General features: G+C 35.7%; 1 protein-coding gene across 1 annotated transcript in view; it reads right to left on the reverse strand.

Annotated features, from left to right (window-relative positions):
- The window catches only part of LOC136855408 (girdin-like), a 454012-nt gene that overhangs the window by 40439 nt on the left and 388939 nt on the right, over window positions 1-24634 (reverse strand). Inside the window, 13 exon segments of the mRNA XM_067132402.1 lie at window positions 1400-1499; window positions 1658-1791; window positions 2544-2669; window positions 2889-3209; window positions 4311-4436; window positions 4608-4739; window positions 5306-5391; window positions 5394-5439; window positions 6771-6923; window positions 7321-7635; window positions 8122-8248; window positions 8946-9124; window positions 9556-9637. Coding sequence (XP_066988503.1) covers window positions 1400-1499; window positions 1658-1791; window positions 2544-2669; window positions 2889-3209; window positions 4311-4436; window positions 4608-4739; window positions 5306-5391; window positions 5394-5439; window positions 6771-6923; window positions 7321-7635; window positions 8122-8248; window positions 8946-9124; window positions 9556-9637 — 1927 coding nt within the window.

Raw genomic sequence — 24634 nt, forward strand, 5'->3', positions numbered from 1 at the left:
TGGACGGCAGTGTTCCGAGCCTGCTTTCTATGCTCCAGCTGATGTAAATATGAGGAAGACAAAGACGGAGGAGAGGGACAGGGAAGCGGAGAAGACTCCAGCTGAAGTAAATATGAGGAAGACAAAGATGGAGGAGAGGAAAGGGAAGAGGAGGAGGTCAAACTATGATGGTGCTTCTTTGACCTCCTGTGACCATGGGTTTCTCCATCCTCTCCCACCTCTGAAAAGGGCAGAGTTGAGGTAGACATCCCTGAAGAGACAGAGCAGGAGTTGCTAGAGAAGCTGCAGCAGGAGGAGGAGCTGCCACAGTAGCAACAGCAAGGAAAGCAGGAACATCCTTGCAATGTACTTTGTCTTAGGTGGGGAAACCACAGTTAGAGATGGGGTCACCATGGCTGGTGCAGGAGGGGAACTTTGGCTAAAGCAGTGTTCTATAAAGGCGTACAATTTCAAGAGATGGCCACAAAGCCTATACAGCAACTTTTTTGTCTCCTGGGGATGTCTTGGAGTCAATATAGCTGAAACAGGAGAAATGGAGACTGAAGCAGAAACAGTGTGGGTAGCAGGAACTGGCATTGCACCAGAAACAGTACTGGCCAAGGAGAGAGTCTGATGATCGCCATTAGGTCCACATGGACCCTCCCTGGACCAAGTATGGGGAGTACAGGCAGACTCATCCTAAAAGCAGCAGCTGGGGTCAAGGCAGGTTAAGAACAGGTAAGAGCTGGTGAGAACAGCAATTGGTTACCCTCCAAAGACAATGATGCTACCTTCTTTGACTTCTTCCTCCTATCCTGTACTACTCCAATTGGGCAGGCACTCCACAAGTTCATTGATGTGCAACCCTGACCTCTACAGATAGAAGGACATGAACCCTAGAACACACCAGTTCACTCCTGGACATCTATACTAATTACTGAGATGGAGATCATCAAACATAATCAACCAAGCCAAAAACAAACATGCAAAAGTCATCACCATTCAGTCATAGAAATAATTTTAAAAATTAAATTACATACAAAAAGAGTAAAGCACAAGATGTCTGATCACATACGTGGTCAAAGAAAATGTGATGCTGTTTGCCAAATGAGTAGCTGGGTTCCTCACCCCCTCACTACCTCATTACCTAGCTTCAACGACCAGACCAGTTTTCACTGAAGGTATATCTGGATAAAACTTGAAGGTTTACATTTTTGTACAAATACTGATAGTTTCACCAAAATGAATGTTAATTGATTATTAACTTTGTAATGACTACTTCAGGTGAGTGCACGGTATGTGAAATGTATTGCTTCTTTGTTTGTAGTTCTTACAAACAGTTTCATGCATAAATGAATGTTTCTTATTTCTCTACTGATTTTGTCTTTTCACATATTAAATACAAAATAGAATAACTCACCTTCTCTGCAACTAAGTCCTCCCTCAAGCAGTTCAGAGTTTTACGTTCTGTCATCATCTGTTGCTCAAATTCCCGTTTCTCTTTTTCTAACTCTCTTACTCTGTGAAATGATTCAAATAAATATTTACAATTCCATTCTCCTGGACATATCTCAAATCAAGATATATACAGTATACTGTACAAGGACAAATATTTCCATATAAAACTACTTCATTAAACATTTTAAACTCAGTACAGACAGTTTATGAAATGGCATACCTATTATCACTGCCCCTAAGCTCATTGACTTCCTTATCAAGCCTCTTTATATCTCTTTCTAGTGTGGAGGTCTTGCTTGCAGCTTCATCTATCAAACCATCCTTCACTTCCATTGCTGTACGCAACCTAGATACCTGCAAACACAAAGTTCAGTTTAAATATAATTTACAAAAGCTGTTACTGGTCTCAACAGCTGAACACAAAAGGCAAATACAGTACTTCTTCAACCACCCTAACAGATATTACACAAAGTTCTCTAAAGTGTAAGTGAATTCTTGAAACAATAAAAAGGAAGGTATTGTGCCCCAAACAATGGTGATATTAAATATAATGAGTTTATTTTCTAACATACTGTCATAAAACTTTTTAATGTACTGCAAATAGTAACCCATTGCAAGAACCAACCTTTAAATAGTCAGACATACAAATACCAGAGATCTCCCAGTAAATAAACTTACATTTCCCGGTGGTGACTTCTCCCTCGTACAGAAAAAAAAAAAAAAACTGCTTCTAATGAACAATGCTACCCCTGAAAAGGCTGCCAGTGTATCTGACCATTGAAAAATACAGTAGTTACAGCAACGAAAACTCAAGAAATTTGAAATATTGCCAGATTTGAAAGGCTTAACTTAACCTATAATGTACAGAAGGTATTCAAGATTGCCCTACACTTAAATGTGGAACAAATTTTTCACCAGTACTTTAGTACTTAGCCTTTATGAATTATGGTTCAGTATTATATTAATACTAATCTCAAAATATTCCTGTTTAGTAAAATTCACCTCATCAACTAATAAATAAAAGTTTTCACAGCCTGCAAAAAACCCACATGTACAAAATTTTCAGTAATTACATCTGAAAGCTATTGAAATGAGGACTTACTAACCTCTTTCTGAAGGGACTTGTTCTCTCTGTCCAGACGGTCATTGGTACCCTCTAGTTCAGTAAGATCTCTCTCTAGTTCATTCAGTCTCTTTGTAGATAACTTCAAAGTTTCCACTGTTCTCTGAAGCTAAAGAAAATATAATAAAATTTTTCCCTTCATACTAATAACACTGAATATCACACAGGAACATAATTCCAATAAGTTTTAGTTTAATTTAATAAACATAAGAAACCTCTACAACTGTAGACTGTAATCTTCTGTAAGTAAATGAATCAAAATACTGTATTTCAGTGAAAGAAACCTTATCAACATGAACTTTTATGTTCCCAGAATAAAAATACATACTTTGGAATTTTCATTCTCAAGCTCTGTCCTTTCCTTCTCCATCTCGGCTAATTTCTTTTGGCTTGTTTCCAAAGATCTATTTTTCTTTTGAACTTCATTGTTTGCAGCAAGAAGATCAAGTTCCATCTGTTCAAGCTTGCTTCTATCAGACTTGAAGGCAGTAATCTGTCCTTGAAGGAGATTAATCTGTTGTATCTGTGCCTCCTTTTCTGACTCTAGGTCAGCAATACGAACTGACGAGGACTTAAGGCTGTCAATAGAGCGATTGAGACGTTCCATTTCCACTTGCATTTGAAGTTTTTCACTATGCACACTCTCAAGCTGGAATAAGTAGTTTTTTTAAATGAAAAATTTTCAATGTTAATTTTAGAGAAAAAAGAGAATCCCAAAAATGTAGAAACTCAAAAAGAACACCTGCCTTTTGCCATACATATTAAGTGCATGAATATTTAATAAGGATTAAACATATGACCAAAGTCTAAGATCACATGTGATGTCCTCACCAGTAGCAGGACACACAGATTGGCATTTTGCAGATGACAGATGTTTAAAAACACTTCGTTGATATAGAAAGATATCCCAAAAATATAGAAGCAACAAAGAAAACTATAGTATTGGTTGTTGACACTAGGGACTGCATGGTAGACTGAAAAATTAGGTGCACTGCTGCCGTATGGAGGCCAGCATTCATGTGAGTGTGTCATATCACTGGTCCAGGAAAAATTGCAATTAAAAATTCAGAATATGGTTTCTGCTTAATGTGTATTATACTGCCATCACAAAATGAAAATGTTGTAAATCAGACCATCGTAACCTGGTAAGAGCCCCATCTGTGTCTCTTTGGGAGAAGTTAATGAATACATTATCAAAATTTGACCATAATTCTGTTCAAAATATGGCAAACCAATAAGGTGAAAACTAAGCAATCTCTTAGTCCATGCAGTGTCCTACTGAATATTCAATGCTGCTAGTGAGACTTCATGACAGTGATTAGGCTGCACTCCTTAAACACACTGACCTTAGATGAAACTAAAAAAACATTGTTCTATCATGCAACTGCTTCAATGATCTTGGTAAGTCCCTGCCAGAGCATTTAAATGTAGCCATGGCCAATGAGTCTCACACAGTTTCAATGAGTCAATTTGGTACTAGCCCCAATTTAATTTGGATCAGTTTAAGGTGAATGTAGAAAATTTCTTGACATTGAAATTTTTAGCCCTTGCATAGATAAGAAATTTAAATCTTTTAGAAATGCAAATCAAATTTATTTAGTGAAATAACATCTTGTATACTTTTCAACTTACTTCATCTAATGGTATTAAGTCAACAAGCCAATAGCTTGTTTACTTTATACAAGTTGTTAAAATAAATATGTAACTTTCATTCATTTAAAACCGTTTCAACAAAAGTCTAGAATATCACCTTAGTAACAGTCTCCTTCATGACTGTAAGCACTTTACTAACACGAGAGTGTTCTACTTCCAGACTAGCATAGTCCCTCTCCAAAGCTTCATGGCGCTCACAACTCTCCCGGAAGGCTCCTAGTGCCTAGAAAATAAAGACGTCATTAGAGGATATTTTACTTTCGCATTATTTACTACTAGACTCGACCTGACAAACTATTCCCTTTAATCTTCCAACACATAAAAAAACATTACTTTAAGGAGTTATAGTACTCTGAGTAATCATAATTTATAAGGTACATTTATATAAACTAACTTTGTGTAGATCTTTATTCTCCAGTTCAATCTCTGCTTTCTGCTGTTCAACTTCCGAAAGCTTGTCAGCACTCTCTCGCAACCTTTCTGTCAATCTATTGAGTTGCTGTTTTTCATACTCTAACCTGGAGACCTGAAACAGATATAAAATTAGTAACATCATCGCAAACATACCATGAAAGCACAACACACTAGTAAAAAAATTTCCTAGTGAATCATTGCTGCAAAAGGAGGGTTTCCTGTTTGCCGAAAACATTTAAAATCTTTAGTGTTACCTCTATATTACTAATCATAAGGGATTAAACACTTAGAAGTGGAACTAGAATATAAAATTTTGACCAAAGGCCAAGGCGTTGGGACCTATGAGGTCATCCAGCACTGAAAATAATGTAGAAATAATTGTTAGGAGAGGGTGGAAAGTATGATGGAGGAAAGAGAATGTAAAAGGAGGTATAGTAAAAGGAGTGAAAGGTGTTGCAGCAAGGGACCAAAGGGATGCTGCGAAAAATCTTAAGTAATGCCTACAGTGCACCACATGACGTGTACTGACAACACTACCCCTCTATGGGGGATTAAATACTTAGAAGCTCAAAAGTACAACAACCTGTACAAAAAAAAATTGACATATTGTGTCTAAAAAGATATTTGTAAATCCGGTTGCAAATATTTTTTACAAATCACAGGGCCTTCCTTCCTTACCTGACTCTGCAGCTGAAGGTTCAAATCACTGAGTTTCTTGTTCTCGCTCTCGACATCAATCAATCGGGTATCAGTTGTCTTCTTTGCCTTTCTCTGAGCGTCTCAATGAGCTCCAGAAGCTGAGTGTTTTCTTGCTGCAAAGAAACAAATTAGAAATTACTAACAAAACGACAGTATTTATTTCCATTTATGATGATTTTCTTTTATGAAATATAGCAACAAGATAAATAATAAGGCTATACGTTTCAGAATGACAGAGTAACTCATCTATGCTTTGAAACTCAAAATTGAAAATAGGATCCTCCTTAAATTGTTTAAACACATTAACACTGCCAAAAGCAGAAATGCTGCCTTTAAAAAATAGGTATCTAAGTCTGTAGATGCTTGCTTTGAAGATCATAGCTTTTACTGTTTGCTTCTTTTGAACAATAGCACGCACGTAAAACAAGAATTCTAATCTGTTTATCAGAGCCTAAACTGGATCCAGTCCATGTTCTTACATCATTTTATTCGGTATAATTATTTTTGTACTCTATCCATTGGATAGAGATACTGAGACCATAGCCAATTTCCTTATAGATCTGCCACAATTCTCTCAAAGTTCTGACGTCGGAGTGAGGTGCAATCTTCTGAGTGCCTTGCTTAGCTCTCTGTAGGAACTAGTGAGTTTTGCAGTATCAGTTTGACCCCATCTGCATTACTTTCTGCCTATTAACTTTTATATGCGCCCTAACCAATCCCCGCCAGTTTTCCAACCCCTTTCATTGTGTCTCGCTTTGATTCTCACCTCTTTTTACGGATAGCTGCACAAATCTAGAAATGCTGATCGGCTGTCTGGTTAAACTACCGTATTTCATGATCATTATCTCCAGCCTTAGTTGCTGGGTTATGCTGAACAGTGATAATGCCCGCAGCATCCTTTTATTCCCAATGACAAGGTTTATTCTGCCTTTTACTCTTCCAGTGCTCCCTCTGGTCACTTTTCCCCCTTGCTGTCTAATTCTAACTCTCACCTTTCATCCCAGAACAAATCCTGTGAGGCAGCCCTGTGAGAGTCCCAAATTGTGACTCGGCAAATCTTGTTAATCTATTTATAGCAAGGTCTATAGACCTTGATTCATAGTACAAAGACATTATACAGTGTATAACATCCATAGGTTTTTGAAGAATGCCTAAATGCTGAATCTTATGGTCAAGTAAAATGTGAAGAATAAATTCAACAGCAGAAAACACGGAATTAGTATACCTGAAAGGGGGAAGTATCAACGGAACTCGTTGCCTATTCAACTCTGATTATAAATACTGCAAAATCAAATGATTTCCTTTCGAGTACTTATGGATAACTTTATAACCTAAGAAATGAATGTAAATAACTACCTCTAAGATCTCTTCATTTTCAGTGCATGGTCTGGGTACTCTTCAATACTTAAGAGGAAACTGCTGTTTTGTCAGTCACTCAACTAACCTGGAGCTCATCTATTTGCCGCTGAGAATTCGTTTTGATTGTGTTGATGGTTTGATGTAAGCGCTGGTTTTCCTGATGACGCTGCTCACTTTCTCCCTGTGCCTCCAACACGTGAGTCCGTTCCTTTTTACTCATGTCTTGTAAGTGAGTCACCTGTTAACCAAAGAATTATTTATTTGATATCATCACTTTCTCGTGACCTTAATTGGAAAAATCACGTCCGCAGTAGTATGTGTATATTGCTATATACAGGAAGCTTTCGCCAACTGAAGAGGCCAACTGATCAAGTAGACGAAAGCTTCCTGTATGTAGCAATATACTTCATACACACTACAGCGGACTTTATTTTTCCAAAGAATTATTTACTGTAAGAATGTAAACACTGAAGAATCAAATATCAAATTAGATTGAAAGAACGATACCAACGTCAACAAAATACAGAACGCAAATTTAAGTACGGATCAAAACAAGTATCAGTCCAGAATAAGATTTTGATCGAGATAAAGATACCTTGACAGTGAAACATTTTTATCGAAATGCTCTCCCTCACCTTAATAGACAGCCTCTTGTTTTCCTTTTCCAATTCTAGCAACTTATCAGTGGAGGCTAGGAGGCTCTCTCGCTTCAGTTGTTCATTTTCAGCCTCCAGTCTTTGGTTTTCCAACTGCAGCTTCAGAACCCTGGCCTGCGCGTCGCCAATGAGATCACTGCCCACGCTGGAGCCATTCATGGGTGCCCGTGATTTCAGCTGGTCCAACTGGGCAACCAAAGTGGCGGATTCACTGAGGGAATTCTTTGTACTGAGATGGAGCTGGGCATTTTCTTCCATGACTTCCTGGAGTCTTTCACGGTCAGCATCTCGTTCCTGAAAATAAAAATTGTTTGAATTGGACGTGTGGGTGGATAATAGTACAGAAAATTAATTTGATCTGTACTTTCTCTCTTGTCAAACTTGGCAGGATTTAATTTATTTAAACTGTTCCTTGTATTTGAGGGTTAACTGTTGAAACTTTTTATTGCCTTGGCTGCATTTTTGTGTATCCAAATTAGGAGCATAAATGTTAGCGGGTTTTCGGGAAACAGGTATTGGTCTAGGATTAGCTGGCTCTAGTTAACTCTTTCTGCTTCTTAAGATCATATTCACGCATGAGGCGAGGCTGCCGTGCTATTTTCTGACCTCATAATAACAACAGGAAAGTAATCCCCTTTAAAGTCACTATTGGGTATAAAATACAATTATATCCAAGTAAGCACAAAAACACTACGATAAACGCATACAGGGGTGTATAAAATAAGGTAGGCACAATTACTATTTCATAACGTAACCGCTACATCGTCGCCTTCTACTTACAATACTGATTTGATTAATCGTTTGTTTTAGCTGCAGAATGTTATTCTCCAAATCCAACACTTGTTCAGCCCTCCTGCGCGATGAGGCGAGTTGTTCTTCCAGCATCTCCTTCGTCTCAACTAATATTCTGGAACATAAAACCTTCATGTAACATAAAATCTTTATTTAGCATAAAATCTTTATGTAATAACGACTAAATTTAATAAGCTGCAGATTAAATTACCTTGGGTTAATGTAATATATGATTAAAGCAAAATCTGAATCCCCATTTTCTTTGAGAAGTAATTACATGTACAAGCCATTTTATTTGAGAACCTTTTTCTTTAAGAAATATTTACATGTACAAACCATTTTCTTGAGAAGTAATTACATGTACAATCCATTTTCTTTGAAAAGTAATTACATGTACAAGCCATTTTATTTGAGAACGTTTTTCTTTAAAAATAATTACATGTACAAGCCATTTTCTTTGAGAAGTAATTACATGTGCAAGCCAATTTCTTCGAGCAGTAATTACATGTACAAGCCATTTTCTTTGAAAAGTAATTACATGTACAAGCCATTTTCTTTTAGAAGTAAGTACGTGTACAAGCCATTTTCTTTGAGAAGTAATTACATGTGCAAGCCATTTTATTTGAGAACCCTTTTCTTTGAGAAACAATTACATGTACAAGCCATTTTCTTTGAGAAATAATTACATGTACAAGCCATTTTCTCTGAGAAGTAATTACATGTACAGGGGCAAGAATTACTGACAATCACTATAAACTTAATAACTTAATAAATCACTGCTAACAACAAAAAGTCTCGGTTCCAAAGTCTACCTATTATCCTCACGTAGTTCTTCTACGCGTGTCTTGTAGAATTCAATGTCGGCCATTTTGTCCCTATATCTGGCGACCTCTTGTTCCAAAGCCTCCACCCGACTCGCCCTCTCTCGCAAAATGTCCGCTTCATCTCGCCATGCCCTCGCTGCCCTCGCATCTTGCACAAGTTCGATGTTCTGAAAATTAATTAAATGGACTTAACAAATATAAAGAATAACAGGTTGAATAATCAAGCAAATAACTAATCCCGCCACACATAATCGTTCATGCATAATAAAAGAATAATGAAGATGAATTAAAAATAAGCATAAAAGAATTATACTATATAACAGCAACAGATACACAAAGCTTGGAGACTAATCCCGCCACACATAATCGTTCATGCATAATAAAAGAATAATGAAGATGAATTAAAAATATAAAAGAATTAACTTATATAACAACAACAAATACAAAAAGCTTAGCGTCACCAAATTAATGCACTTTTTATGGCAATTCTTTGCAATTTTCGTTCACAGCAAATGTTCCTAAAAATGCGGATTCTAGGCCTACGAAGACTAAGAGAGACGCTGCACAAGTACGGCCATTTTTGTTTAGCAAAACTCACCTCCTGCCGCAGTTTGCTGATAAGGGTTTTGCTTTGTTCTAATTCATCCTTGAACTCCGCAATGCTCTCCACTTTTTCATCACTGCGAAGGGAAAGTCTTTTGTTAGCCAGCAAAGGAAATGAGTACAAAAGGAATTTAGAGCACAATATCTTTTAATATAACAAAAAGCTCTTTATGTATAGTGGGTTAATCCTGATCAATACTTTCAATGTAAATAAAATAGGATTTAAAACTTCTGTTAAAAAAGTATTCACAAGAAATATGTTTGTAATTTAAAACATATTTAGGTGAATAAAAAAATTGTAATGTACTGAATATACTTTAATTACTAAATTTATTTTTGTAAATACATTATGGTTTATAAACAATATTACAAATTGTAAGAATTTTAAATGTATATATTTCCTTAATGAGAAAAAAATTCCAAACACAGCCCTTGAAAACAGTTTCCGTCCTTAATGCAAGTAGTTATGCATCTACTGTATATGCTTAGGTGGGTCTGCTTGCGTGACGCATGCGGTTACCACACGACGGGAGGTTTATATTTATCCGATTTCCTCAAACCTTGGTGTATGCCATAGCCATTCTACCACTGATTTCAGTAGTGCTAGAATCGAGACCATCTAATTTTGGATGTACTTAGACACATTCCCCTCGCTTCTGATTATTTACTTTTAAGTTTATATCCAACCCTTTATTGTGTGTGTGTGTGTGTGTGTGTGTGTGTGTGTGTGTGTGTGTGTGTGTGTGTGTTGTGTGTGTTCAACTTCTTCACAGGGAAATTAAAGCGTTTAATTGTCCCCGCGGTGAAGTGCCAGTACCACAATGATATAACTGTACGTGCATATTTATAGTTAAATGTATATATTTTCATGTATGTGTGTTTCTGACATTGGGTTTGCACACAGTTATGAATGTGCCATGAAATGATGTTTTTATGTATATGAACATACATCTGCATACGAATATTTTGGGGTGCTTGAATTTCACTTTTTGTTGTGTGTTACCGCTCGCATTCACAAGTATGTGTATTTACTGAATACACTGTTCATTTCCGTACTTTTTTTATGTATACATAATCTTTTGTGGTTCTTATTGAGATGGCTGTTTCTCTGTCCGTCCGCACTTTTTCTGTCCGCCCTCAGATCTTAAAAACTACTGAGGCTAGAGGGCTGCAAATTGGTATGTTAATCATCCACACCCCAATTATCAGACATACCAAATTGCAGCCTTCTAGCCTCGGTGGTTTTTATATTATCTAAGGTTAAATTTAGCCATGATCGTGCATCTGGCAACGATATAGGACACGCCACCATCGGGCCGTGGCTGAAAGTTTCACGGGCCGCGCCTCATACAACATTATACGCTGTACAGGAAACTCGATTGCCGCGAAGAAACTTCGGCTCATTTTTTACTTTTTTTTTTTTACATTACAGTGTTGCCTGCAAACCTTATTCTTTAAAGATGCCACTGTTTTGACATTTCTTACTTCATAACCACCTTTTGAACTTATTTTATGAATTTTAAGCATCCTTTTTCGAACTTCAGCTACCGCAATCTCCTTTTTAAACCTCTTACTACTGCCTTCGTCAAGGTCCGATGGAGAAGAATGTAGTCCGGCTGAACTAAACCTCATCACTTTTCTTAAGATTTTCCCTCTGGTTGATTGATAACGTAACTACATCTCCGCAGAGAGGTCTTATCAACTAAGAAGCGCGGAAAGCAACGCCCTGAAACATCATATCAACTGCCCACAGAATTTCTCAGAATCCGGCAATCAGTGACACTGGTTTGAGTAACAAAAACAAGTAACAAATGCGCCGGAGTTTCTTCGGCGCAATCGGGTTTTCTGTACAGTGTATAATGATGTATGAAACTCTCAGCCGCGGCCAATGAAACTTTCAGCCACGGCCCAGTGGTGGCCTGTGTTGTTGGCACTTATATCAGTGCCAGATGCATGATCATGGCTGACCCTAACCTTAAATCAAATAAAGACTACTAAGGCTAGAGGGCTGCAATTTGGTATGTTTGTGATTAGAGGGTGGGTGATCAACACACCAATTTGCAGCCCTCTAGCCTCAACAGTTTTTAAGATCTGAGGGCAGACAGAAAAAGTTCGGATGGACAGACAAATGGCCATCACAATAGTTTTCAGAAAACTAAAAATTACTAATATTTCTACTCAAATTCATTTTCTTTTTGGCCAAAAGCAATAAGTCATCATTTTGCACTTCCATGTAATCCTGAGTATACTGATGATGAAATGATACAATGACAATGTGAGCAAGAAATTAAAATATCCTAACTTTGTGCTGGTCAATGCACTCGGTGCGGGAAAATGGACTTTTTATAACCAAGAAGCATACAACACAAAAAATCTACTTGTATCACCATACACTAATAACTTCAAAAGTATTCTTCACCCCCTTAAGAACTTTGAGAGTTGACATCCCATTGAAGAACAACAATACAATGAAACAAGTGTTTATAATGAGCTCAACCAACAATACATAATGTGTAAATTCCATGTAGGTCATATGACCGCTTTTTATTGGTCAAACTGGAAAATCATTGGGAAACATAAAACAACATAAAAAATGTATAAGATATCCAACTGAACAGGGACAAAAAAAAAAAAAGTTTGTTAAAATAATATACTGGGAAGAAATATTACAGAATCCAGTTTTGTGTAAAAAAAAATTCTGAATATCAATCAAGGAATGTATAAAGTTGATCCATTTAATTCAAAATAAATATGTAAAATGTATAGGTTTTAAGGAAAGTAGTTTACCTGGACTTTCGGCAAATGCATGAGCTCACCTGCACATATAAAGAAGATAGTGAATGGAGTACCGACCTCAAACACTTACATTTACTACTACTATTTTTTTTTTTTTTACCAAACAGGTTTTTATATGTTTGCAACTGTCTGTACGCTCGTTTGTAAAGTCACTGTAGCATATATATATATATATATATATATATATATATATATATATATCCTCTTGAAGATATTGTAAATTAAACCACTACCTATCAGTCTTCTTGAAGTGTTTAGATAATTAAAGTGCCCCTGCCCCAACACAAAATATATACATATGTATGTATACTTATGTAAACAAGTACACACACATTTATATGTATGTATATATATGTATGTATATGTATATATATATATATATATATATATATATATATATATATATATATATATATATATAGAGAGAGAGAGAGAGAGAGAGAGAGAAGAGAGAGAGAGAGAGAGAGAGAGAGAGAGAAAATGAAGAGGCAAAACCGTAATACAATATTCAACACTGTTATCTACATCGAATTTTCATAGCGGTAAAAGGTGCTCCACCTTAGGAACAAGTTCAAATCACAGCAACTGAACCATTTGGTGGGGTAGTGATGGTAGTTAGGAGAAAAAATGGGAAGGGAGGGAAGCTATCAGTTTTTTCTCAGTTCTATTGTTTGAGACTTTCTACCTAAAGTGTCCAGAGAATTAGCGAATTTTTATATTTGAAAATTGTAATAAGTTTTTTCACTAGCATTTTTGAAAGTGTCCAGTGAATTTTAGAAATTTTTCACATCTGAAAGTTGCTATAAAAGTTTTTTTCCAGTAACATTTTGGAATAAAGTTAAAACAACATGAAGTTGCAAAAAGTTTCTCTAGTAACATTTCGGGATGTTATGGAAAGTGAAGTGCAAAACAGTTTTTACATCTGAAAGTTGTAATAAGTTTCTCTAGTAACATTTCGGGATGTTATGGAAAGTGAAATGCAAAACAGTTTTTACATCTGAAAGTTGTAATAAGTTTTTCCCGTAACCTTTCGGAATATTATGCAAAGTGAATTGTAAAACAGTTTTTCCATCTGAAAGTTGTAAGAAGTTTCTCCAGTAACATTTTGGAAAATTATGCAGAGTGAATTGCAAAACAGTTTTATGTCTCCATCCACACTTTAAAACTTTAAAGACAAAAACGCAGGTCTTAAAAACTAAATCAAATAATAACAACGACAATAATAAAGTTAAGTTCTTTTGGTTTATTTAGTAAGTTTGGCCATCTTCAATAAAGAGCTCTTATAATATTGACAATTTACAAAACCAAACAGCACAAAAACTCAGTAATTCTTTGTCTTTCATTAATCTTCAAAATAAACCAGCTTCAGGATAATCAACTGAAAATACAGGTGAAAGCCATTATTTACGTCTTAATCTCATTGAGCGTCAGACCCATTCTAAAAATTACACAACTGTGACCACTATTCTTGGAGATATCGAGAATTTCTTTCCTCGAACTTATGAAATAGCTAAGGACTGATATGATAAAAAAAAAAAAGGGAGGGGTCGGAGAACTGACATGATGAAAAAATTAAAAATGGCAGAAGACTGACGATAAAAAAAAAATGGCAGAGGACTGACATGATGAAAAAATAAAAAATGGCAGAGAACTGATATCATGGAAAAATAAAAAATGGAAGAGGACTGACATGATAAAAAAATGGCAGAGGACTGACATAATGAAAAAATTAAAGATGGCAGAGGACTGACATCATAAAAAAAATGGCGTAGGACTGACATGAAGAAAAAAATTTAAAATGGCAGAGGACTGTCATGATGAAAAAATAAAAAATGGCAGAGAACTGACGTCATGAAATTAAAAAATGCAGAAAATAAAAAAATGGCCAAGAACTGATATAAAAAAAAATTTTAAAAAAAAAATATAATAAGGCAGAGGGCTGACACGATGAAAAAAATTATAAAAGGACTGACATGATGAAAAAATAAAAAATGGCAGAGGACTGACATAAAAATCTTTTAAAACGGCAGCAGACTGACATAAGAAATGGCAGTACCTGACACAATGAAAAAATTTTGAAAGGGCAGAGGACTGACATAATGAAAAAATATAAAATGACATCGAGGACTGACATGATGGGAAAAAAATGGCAGGGGACTGACTTGATGAAAAAAATAAAAATGGCAGCAGAATGACATGGTGAAAAAAATAATAAATGGCAGAGGACTGACATTATATAAAAAATGGCTGAAGACTGACATGATGAAAATAAAAAATGGCAGAGGACTGACAAAAAAAAAAGAACAGAGAACATCAAAAAATGACAGAGGACTGTCATGATGAAAAAACAAAAAATGGCAGAGGACTGACATGATGGTAAAAAAATGGCTGACGACTGACATGCTGAAAAAATAAAAATTGAAAAAATAAAAATGACAGACGACTGACAAAAAAAAAAAAAAAAAAAAAAAGACGGGGACCAACATGAAAAAAGACTGTCATGACGAAAAAAAAATGGCAGAGGACGACCGACATGATGAAAAAACAATGGCAGGGTACTGACGTAATGAAAAAAGTACCTGAACCCATAATTTCTTCTTCCCCAGGATTTCCCAACGCCTTCAGTGCAATCTCTCTCTGGCGTAGGTTATTATTCAATTGTTTTCCTAAGTCATTATTCTTGTTCACCAGAAACGTCAAGGTCGCCTTCGGCCAACGAAAAAACTGCGGAGCGAACATGTTCTGCTATTGCTGCTCTCGAGAGGCAAACACCTCAATAACACTGGTGAAAACTCAAATCCTTCACCATTTTTCATTTGTTCATTATGTCAGTCCTCGGCCATTTTTCTTCTTCATGTCAGTCATATGCAATTTTTTTATCGTTTCAGTTCTCTGCCATTATTTTATTTTTTCAACATTTCAGTCCTCTGCCATTTTTTATTTGTTCATCATTTCAGTCCTCTGCCATCTTTTTTTGTCATCATGTGAGTCTTTTGCCATTTTTTTTGTCAGTCCACTGCCATTTGTTGTTTTTTCTTCATGTCAGTCCTCTGCCATTTTTTATTTTTTCATCATGCCAGTCCTCTGCTACTTTTTTTTTATTTTTCCATCATGTCAGTCCTCTGCCATTTTTCTTTTTTTCATCATGTCTGTCCTCTTATTTTTTTATTTTCTCGTCATGTCAGTCCTCTTATTTTTTGTATTTTCAACATTTCAGTCCTCTGCCATTTTTTTTTTCCATCATCCTCTGCCATTTTTTCTTTTTCATCATGTCTGTTCTTATTTTTATTTTCTTCATGTCAGTCCTCTTTTTTTGTATTTTTCAACATTTTCCTTTTTTTATTTTTCCATCATGTCAGTCCTCTGCCATTTTTCTTTTTTCATCATGTCTGTCCTCTTATTTTTTATTTTCTCGTCATGTCAGTCCTCTTATTTTTTTGTATTTTTTCAACATGTCAGTCCTCTGCCATTTTTTATTTTTTCATCATCGTCATTCCTCTGTTATTTTTTATCGTCTTTGTTCGGTAAGGGTTACTCCCAATTCAAGGAGACATACCGATTCAAAAAAGCGGTATTCTGTTGTTTCCTGCTTTTAATTTGCACTTACGTCGACGACTGTTATCTCATTCAGCTAGCAAATATTTGAAGTGTTTCACTTCAGTGAACATTTATACATCGCATTCAATAATAAAAGAAGTGTACCTTGAATAATCAAGGTTTATGAAAATATTATGAATGAAAAAAAGACAGAGAGAGAGAGAGAGAGAGAGAGAGAGAGAGAGAGAGAGAGAGAGAACTATCTATTGTTGCCAACATCAATAAAAGGTAACAGTTGTAAAACTGTAAAATGACGCAAATTTTTTTAGTATTTCTACAACGTATGTTCTCTCTGTTGCCAATGATCATTTTACCACAAAAAGGGAAATATTAATAGAGAGAAAACAAATATCAATATGAACATTACAAAATGTAAAAAAAATTCTACATCTCTGCAAGAGGAAAAAAAAAAATAAAGCATTCTGATGCAGGGTGACCAAAGTCACAACCGCTTAACCTGCAGTTTCAAAACCTGATGGTGGTAACGACCACTTTGTGTACCGACGATCTATCAGTCTTATAGTCTGAGCGATTGGCGATGGCTGGCCAGCCAGCCAGCCAGCCAGCTGCTGAACGAGAGGAACTGACTCACACATACAAAACGCAGGAAGTGACGTCACCACGGCCCTCAGGGTAAGAACCGCAACAGCTCGACAAAGGCGTTCTCCTCCTGCCCCTGCTTAACAAAGAAGACGAAGGAGGAGGCCACAGCGAGCTCACATACTCATAGGAAGTTCTAATTGTCGTAAAAAGACGGCGAATCCTACAATAGAATCCGCGTCTGGGAACTAAGAACAACGCACAATACTCCGCTGGAAATGCCGCCAACTCCCAAGGCCCTGGAACTGAAGCTTTAATTTGGTTCTTATAAAAAGCATTTTCAATTAAATAGGTAACTGGTTATTTTGGTCGGGTTGTTTTTTTTTTTTCCGTTCACAGAAAAAATAACACGGTTATTAAAAGGCCGTGCACTGAGCAACCTAAATTGAATTACACTTTAAAAAAAGTAACTGACCTCGCTTATGCGATTTAAATAACGGACTTTACAAGAAATGGAAAACAGATTTAACAGATAATTGGAATTAAAACGTAACATCTCTCCTAAGAATTTAACATGAAAAGAACACTTCTTTCACAAAAAAAGAGAGCAAAACTTAAAAATCCAAAATGATGCACTTCCAACGAAGCAGTGTGTGTGTGTGTTTTGAAAAAGCATCTCTCCTAAGAACTTATTAGCATGAAAAGAACCCTTCGTTGACAAAAAAAAAAAGTAAAACTTAAAAATTCAAAATGATGCACTTCCGACGAAGCACAGAGAGAGAGAGAGAGAGAGAGAGAGAGAGTGTGTGTGTGTGTGTGTGTGTGTGTGTGTGTGTGTTTTGAAAGGGCATCTGCTTTCCAGGTACATGCTATGGAATGTAAGAAATAAGTAATTATGGCGCATAACACACTCATAATCAAGGATTTTACATAGGGCTTCTAAATAGTACCAACTTTCCGTTAGAAACCCCGCTTTTTGGTACGCCGCTTAACAACCTCGTCCATGTTAAGAATTTTTCAGGGAGAATCAACAAGCATATTAAGCTGTTAATTTAGGCCGCGATAAAAGTTGAGGCGAGCAAAAATACAAATTTACTTGTTTAATTTAGGAATATTTTCAAAGTCATAAATTTACATACATTTAAGTATATATTTATATAAATATATGATTTATATATATACACACATACATATATATACTTTAATACACACACACACACACACACACACACACACACACATATATATATATATATATATATATATATATATATATATATATATATATATTTGAGTGTGTTTGTGTGTGTGTGTTACAGACCTTGCTTGAAACGACGGGAAGCAGAAACGAAAAGAGGGTGCGTAGTATATTTACTATAACGCTCTCAACAGAACCTTGGGGTTTGTTTAAATTAAAAACTGTCACATACTGGTTGTGTCTGGATGACAGAAGGTAAAACCGAATTACTTGACAAAAGGGAATCACTTCTGAAAAGACTTCTGGAGCAGAGAGCGTTTTTAAAACGAATGATAAGCCGACCCTTATTAAAACGAAGAAAAATCAACAACAGATGAAACTGACAGATGGGGCGGGGATCGCAAAACTCTGCTAATACGGCATTTAAATAATAATAATAATAATAATAATAATAATAATAATAATAATAATAATAATAATAATAATAATAATAATAATAATAATGTTATGTTATATGAATTTGGCTTACTTTTTTGAGTTATTGGAAACTGCAGTACTACTATCAGTCTTATTCTATAATTATTCTCCTTACATTTTAATACATCTTTATCTATTTATTAATCTATTATTTATTAATTTAGCTTTTCTTTTTTTAATAAGTGGGATCTCTTATTTAAGTATTTCCCTTTACCTTCTCTTACTTTTTCCTAATGAACGCTATATTCTTTGGAAGCTTAATTCCAAGTCAATGGCACCTGTGGGCTTCTCCCGTATGAGCGGGTTTCATATTCTGAATAATAATAATAATAATAATAATAATAATAATAATAATAATAATAATAATAAAATAATAATAATAAAGCATCTGTGATTTTTAATCAATTAAATCTTATAAATCATTCATCTAGACTAAAACGTTAATAATAACAGAATAATAATAATAATAATAATAATAATAATAATAATAATAATAATAATAATAAAGCATCAGCGATTTTTAATTAATTAACTTTTATAAATCATTCATCTAGACTAAAACGTTAATAATAATAATAATAATAATAATAATAATAATAATAATAATAATATAATAATAATAATCAAATCTGTAAATCATTAATCAATAAAATCTTAATAAATCATTCATCTAATACTAAAAATAATTAATAATAATAATAAAATAATAATAATAATAATAATAATAAAGCATCTGTGATTTTTAATCAACCAAATCTTATAAATCATTCATCTAGACTAAAACGTTTGTAATTACAGCTGCAAGATATTAAATTCTGGATTCACAAAAAAAGAAAAGAAAAGAAAACATGACTGAATGTGATGATGTAGTGGAATTCCTTAACGGGAAGTCATTAGCATCCTGCACAAACGCAGCTCTGTCTATAATGTGGGCGGCCGGGGGCGGAAAAGTCACGTATTCTAGGTCTTGGGGGAGGATTCCAATTCATCAAGTCAGTCGACATCTACGGTTCATAGAGAGATGTTTTATTTGAAAAATAAAAAAATAGTTTTTAAACATGCATGCGAACGCGCACACGTATATAAATATATGTATATGTATATATATATATATATATTTTTTGTATTTATAATATACATATATATGAGTGTGTTTGTATGTATATATGATGTGTACCTAGGTATAACAATGTATATTTTTTCCTAGCAGTACTTAAACAAATATACACGCGAACACACACACACATATATATACATAAATATATGTTTGTATGTATTTATAATGTATTCTTAGGTATAACAATATATAATGTATTCTTAGGTATAACAACGTCTTTTTTTTTTTTTAAGCAGATGGGGGCTTCAGATACAAAAGAACATCAGTACCAAATTCCTATTTCAACCACTGAATCATAAGTGAACGACCTAAGCAGCAGCTTCCGTAACAGCAACCTCATCAGCAAACGCAATAAAAAAAAAACTGTGCCAATCACTCAGGCACTTATTTAGGCCATTGCTTTCCAGATATCTCTTTTATACACACTCTTCACCAATCTGTCATCCCGTACTTTCTAGTGATCAAACCATCTCAGACACTCCGATCCATTCTAGATTAACCTTTTTACTACTGATGCTCATCTCCACATTCACTGTTAATTCTTCTTACCATGCATTATCATCGAAAAATTTCACATAAAGATTCAACTTTGTTTTTCTAGTTTTCTGAAAAGAAAACTATTGTGCCAACTTTGTCTGTCCATCCACGTATCACTCATATATATATATATATATATATATATATATATATATATATATATATATATATATATATATATATATATATATATATATATATATATATATATATATATATATATATATATATACATTATATATATACATATATATATATGTATATATATACCTGTATCTCAAGAAATTCTTCCGACTAAAACTGAAAAAAACTTATGAATAAAATACTTATCTCTACACAGCGCAAAAAATTTATTTGGAACACTAAGAAGTCAATGTGTGAATCCAAAATGAAATGAAAAGGACATATTGGATTCCTTTTTTGTTTTCTGTAAAAGAAAACTATTGTGCCGGCTTTGTCTGTCCGTCCTCCCTCAGATCTTAAAAACTAATGAGGCTAGTGGGCTGCAAGTTGGCATGTTGATCATCCACCCTCCAATCATCATACCTACCAAATTGCAGCCCTCTAGCCTCAGTAGTTTTTATTTTATTTAAGATTAAAGTCAGCCATAATCGTGCATCTGGCAACGATATAGGACATGCCACCAACGGCCAGTGGTTAAAGATTCATGGGCCGCGGCTCATACAGCATTATACCGAGACCAACGAAACACAGATCTATTATCGGTGGCCGTGATTATACGTTGTACAGAAAACCAGATTGCGCCGAAGAAACTCCGGCGCATTTTTTACTTGTTTTGTTTTCTCTCCCATTTGGTTCCCTCGACGCACACCCCCTCACAGCAAAGCCAGCTGCAGCCCTCACGCCCCTCTGGGCCAGATATGAGATCAGGCACTGAACATTAATTAACTTAAAATGTCACCCAATTTCCGCCGAAGGCCAGAGGTCCAACATGGGCGGTTTTTCTACCCACAAATATGTGGGGAACGTGTGCAATGATGTTGTCCTTCTCAATTTTCAGACGACAGGGGAAAAAATCAAAACTTTTCCAAACTCAGGGGTCTGGCTATTTTTAAGATTTTGGTTAATATAGACATAAAAATGTGACCCGTGCAACACCACGCCCACAAATCGGTTGTTTCAAAATTTTCTTGCGTCGTTTAAAAGCAGATATAAGGGAAAACTTAGGGGGTCTGACGAAGAATTTGGCGAACTTTGAACGAAAAATGCAAATAAGAGAGCGGGAAAGTTTAGACGGGAAAGAAAAAAATGTAAAGAACAAAAAAAAAAAGTGAACAATGACTCCGAAGTTTTAACCGACTGCAAGAATTATTCTGCACCGAGACACCGTCTGCCATATCAATAAATCCACTGGACAGAGACTAATCTTTTTGAGAGGAGGATTTACGCTGCAAAGGAAGGAATAGCCGACAACTGACACCTTTTGAGAATATTACCTACTTTTACTGGAAAAAGTGTTAACAAGTAAATAATGCGCCGAAGTTACTTCGGCCAATCGAGTTTTCTGTACAGCCGCTATAGCGTATAATCAAGGCCACCGAAAACAGATCTATCTTTCTGGGGTTTCGGTATAATGCTGTATGAGCCGCGGCACATGAAATTTTAACCATGGCCCGGTGGTGGCCTGTCCTATAGCGTTGCCAGAAGCACGATTATGGCTAACTTTAACCTTAAATAAAATAAAAACTAATGAGGCTAGAGGGCTGTAATTTGGTATGTTTGATGATTGGAGGGTGGATGATCAACATACCAATTTGCAGCCCTCTAGCCTCAGTAGTTTTTAAGAATTGAGGGGGGACAGAAAAAGTGCGGACGGACAGACAAATAGCCACCTCAATAGTTTTCTCTTACGGAAAACGAAAACCAAGATCATCTACTCAAAATAATATAAAAAATAATAAAGAAGAAAACTTAAAAAATGACCTGGAAAAAAATAAAAGATAATTGTCGAAGAGTAAAATGACAACAAAAAACTTTCACAAAAAGAAAACAAATTCTTGAGCAGAATATTCAGAGGCGGCAACATGTGGAGCACGAGCCTGGAGGAGGAGGAGGAGGAGGAGGAGGAGGAGGAGGAGGAGGAGGAGGAGGAGGAGGAAGATGAGAGGAAAAGGATAAGAGATGAGGAAGGAGGCACTCACTGCGATATTGCATCGCTTCTGGCTCTTGTCCAATAGCAAAGGCGGGATGTTAAACACGTTTTTTTTTCCTTCCCTCTCACTTTTTTTTTGTTTGTTTTTTTTCACATTCTTTCTCTCTCCTTTCCCGACAAACCGGAGAGTATTTGTCCAGGGGCGTAATATCAGCAAAACCTCGCTGCTTCTAACCTTAGCATCTACCTATGCAAATATTGTCTTTGCATGGGCCCTTCCTCGCCAATAGGTCTCTCTCTCTCTCTCTCTCTCTCTCTCTCTCTCTCTCTCTCCATTTTAAGAAGGATGGACGGGGAGAAATGAATTCCACCAGAGACAGCCGTACCGTAACTCATGCAAGGAAGAGAGGAAACGCTCCTTTTTTTAAAGCCTTATCTGCCGTGACGGGTCGGAAAGGATATATTCGTTTTCTATTGCACACTAGTTTGTTTGTGAGTTACATCATTTAGACAGGAGAGAGAAATGCCTTTGCCTGTATCTGCTGACTTTTTTTTCCCGTGTGTCTGTCTCAATTTTATTTTGTGCGTGAGCAAAATACGCATTTCTTGTCGGAAAATCGAAGATTCATTGTTATTTGCACAGCAGATTGCCTGCGTTATTCTCTTTACCATTTTTATCTATTTGAGAGCTATTGAATTTTCTTTCATTCAAAAACAGCGATGTTTTTAACGACAAAGCACTTTCGCTGGTTCAAAATTTTGCCGGAATTTTTCAGTTTTGTGAACTTTTTTGTTTTCAGCGGAAAGGACAAAAACCTAAATCAAGTTACAGAAAACTGTTTCAAAAAGATTTCTGTAATTCTACAATGAATTTGAAACATGATACCAGTATCTTGTAATAAAAAAACTAATTACGGAGGTGAAAATAAAATAAAATCTTACTGAATTATTTTAATCAGCATATTTCATAACATTGTAGTATAGCTGATAAAAACATGGAGTACAATGAAACATACACTCAAATATGCACGCACATACATACACGCACATACATACACACACATACACATATGTATATATATATACATATAATGTATATATATACGTATGTATATATATATATATATATATATATATATATATATATATATATATATATATATACCTATCTCCTAAATCAGTTTTAATAATCCGGCTTATGAACACTCCGACACAAAACCAGAGCAAACAGATAATGGAAGGTAAAAATAAAAAAATAAAAAAATAAGTAATTTTTGTAAATTTAAAAAACGAAATTTTCCTACGACCAGGTACGTAAAATTAAGAACGCCTGGATGGCGAACTGATTTAACTAATGTTTTGGATCCTCTAACTCTCATAACGACACCTAAACGGCTTATTATTTAAACAGAATTGAATTGAATAAAGAGTTTAGGCCAAAGGCCAAGCGCTGGGACCTATGAGGTCTTTCAGCACTGAAACTGAAACTCACAGTAAAAGGTTTGAAAGGTGTAATAAGAGGAAAACCTCGCAGTTGCACTATCAATCAATCGTTAGGAGAGGGTGGAAAGTAAGATGGAAGAGAGAGATTATGAATGGAAGTACAGTAAAAGGAATAAGAGGGGTTGCACCTAGGGACCGAAAGGACGCTGCAATGAACCTCAAGTAATGCATACAGTGCACCGCAAGAGATGCACTGACGGCACTACCCCACTAACAGGGTCAGGGAGCAGGAATTCATATTTAGTCGCCAATTTCCAACAAATGAGACACAGGCCCGGAACAAGGCCCACCCAAAAACCCAGAAAGGATAGCATTTAATCCAATAGGAAGCCACAGGCGTACTCTTGCAAACTTATTTGATTTTTCATTAGGATGCCTGGCCAATTGCCAAAGTACCCTATTTACTCCCAGTAAAAGTGACTTCATAACTGATTCAGGTGTACCTGGGGTTGAAACTTATAAGAAGATACTGACGGGAGTGATGGTTAAATAAAATGGTTCCGTTCTTAATAGCATAGTTGCAAAAAAAAAAAAAAACAAGGCTTCACGTTATAAAGTTAATAAAAGAAAAACAAGAAAATTATACAAAAACAATGGTAACAAAAATAATAAAATAGTGGAACTAAGGAAATATGAAAGAAGGGTGTGGAGAAAGGCAGGAGAAAAAGACACCAAAAGTACTTCGATTACCACTGCACACACACACACTTTCATAATTCAACCCTTATCCTCGGCTTCAGGAATAATTCCGACGTAAGACGGACGTATACCTAGGTGCGATCCACGGTCTAAGTCTTCCTAGACCGTGGCGCGATCTTAAATCTTACCGAAATCTCTCGGCATCAAGACTCAACACCCGTAAAGAACGGCTGAATTGATCTGACCCATCTCGTATCTAAGCTGGAGAGCCCTCGCGCCTCTTCTTGCAATGAATGGCAGAAAGTCTCCCTCGCACCGCTGCGCTTTTCCTTATTCACACCCTCGCGTCTTCCGAAGAAACGTCGCACTTAAAGGGGTTTGCATCGTCAGTGCCGTGAGTCAATTTTTACATATAAACACTGAAGGGCGTGCTCACAGTCGAGGCAGAAATCGCATTTAAAAAATATGAATCACCGTGAACATTAGGTGAATCAAATTTAATTTTGGAGGCTTGCTCGTGACAGGGAATTCTCATCAAAACGGTATGAAAGGGGAAA

Source organism: Macrobrachium rosenbergii, chromosome 31 (genome assembly GCF_040412425.1).
Source record: "Macrobrachium rosenbergii isolate ZJJX-2024 chromosome 31, ASM4041242v1, whole genome shotgun sequence".
Classification (NCBI taxonomy): Eukaryota; Metazoa; Arthropoda; class Malacostraca; order Decapoda; family Palaemonidae; genus Macrobrachium; species Macrobrachium rosenbergii.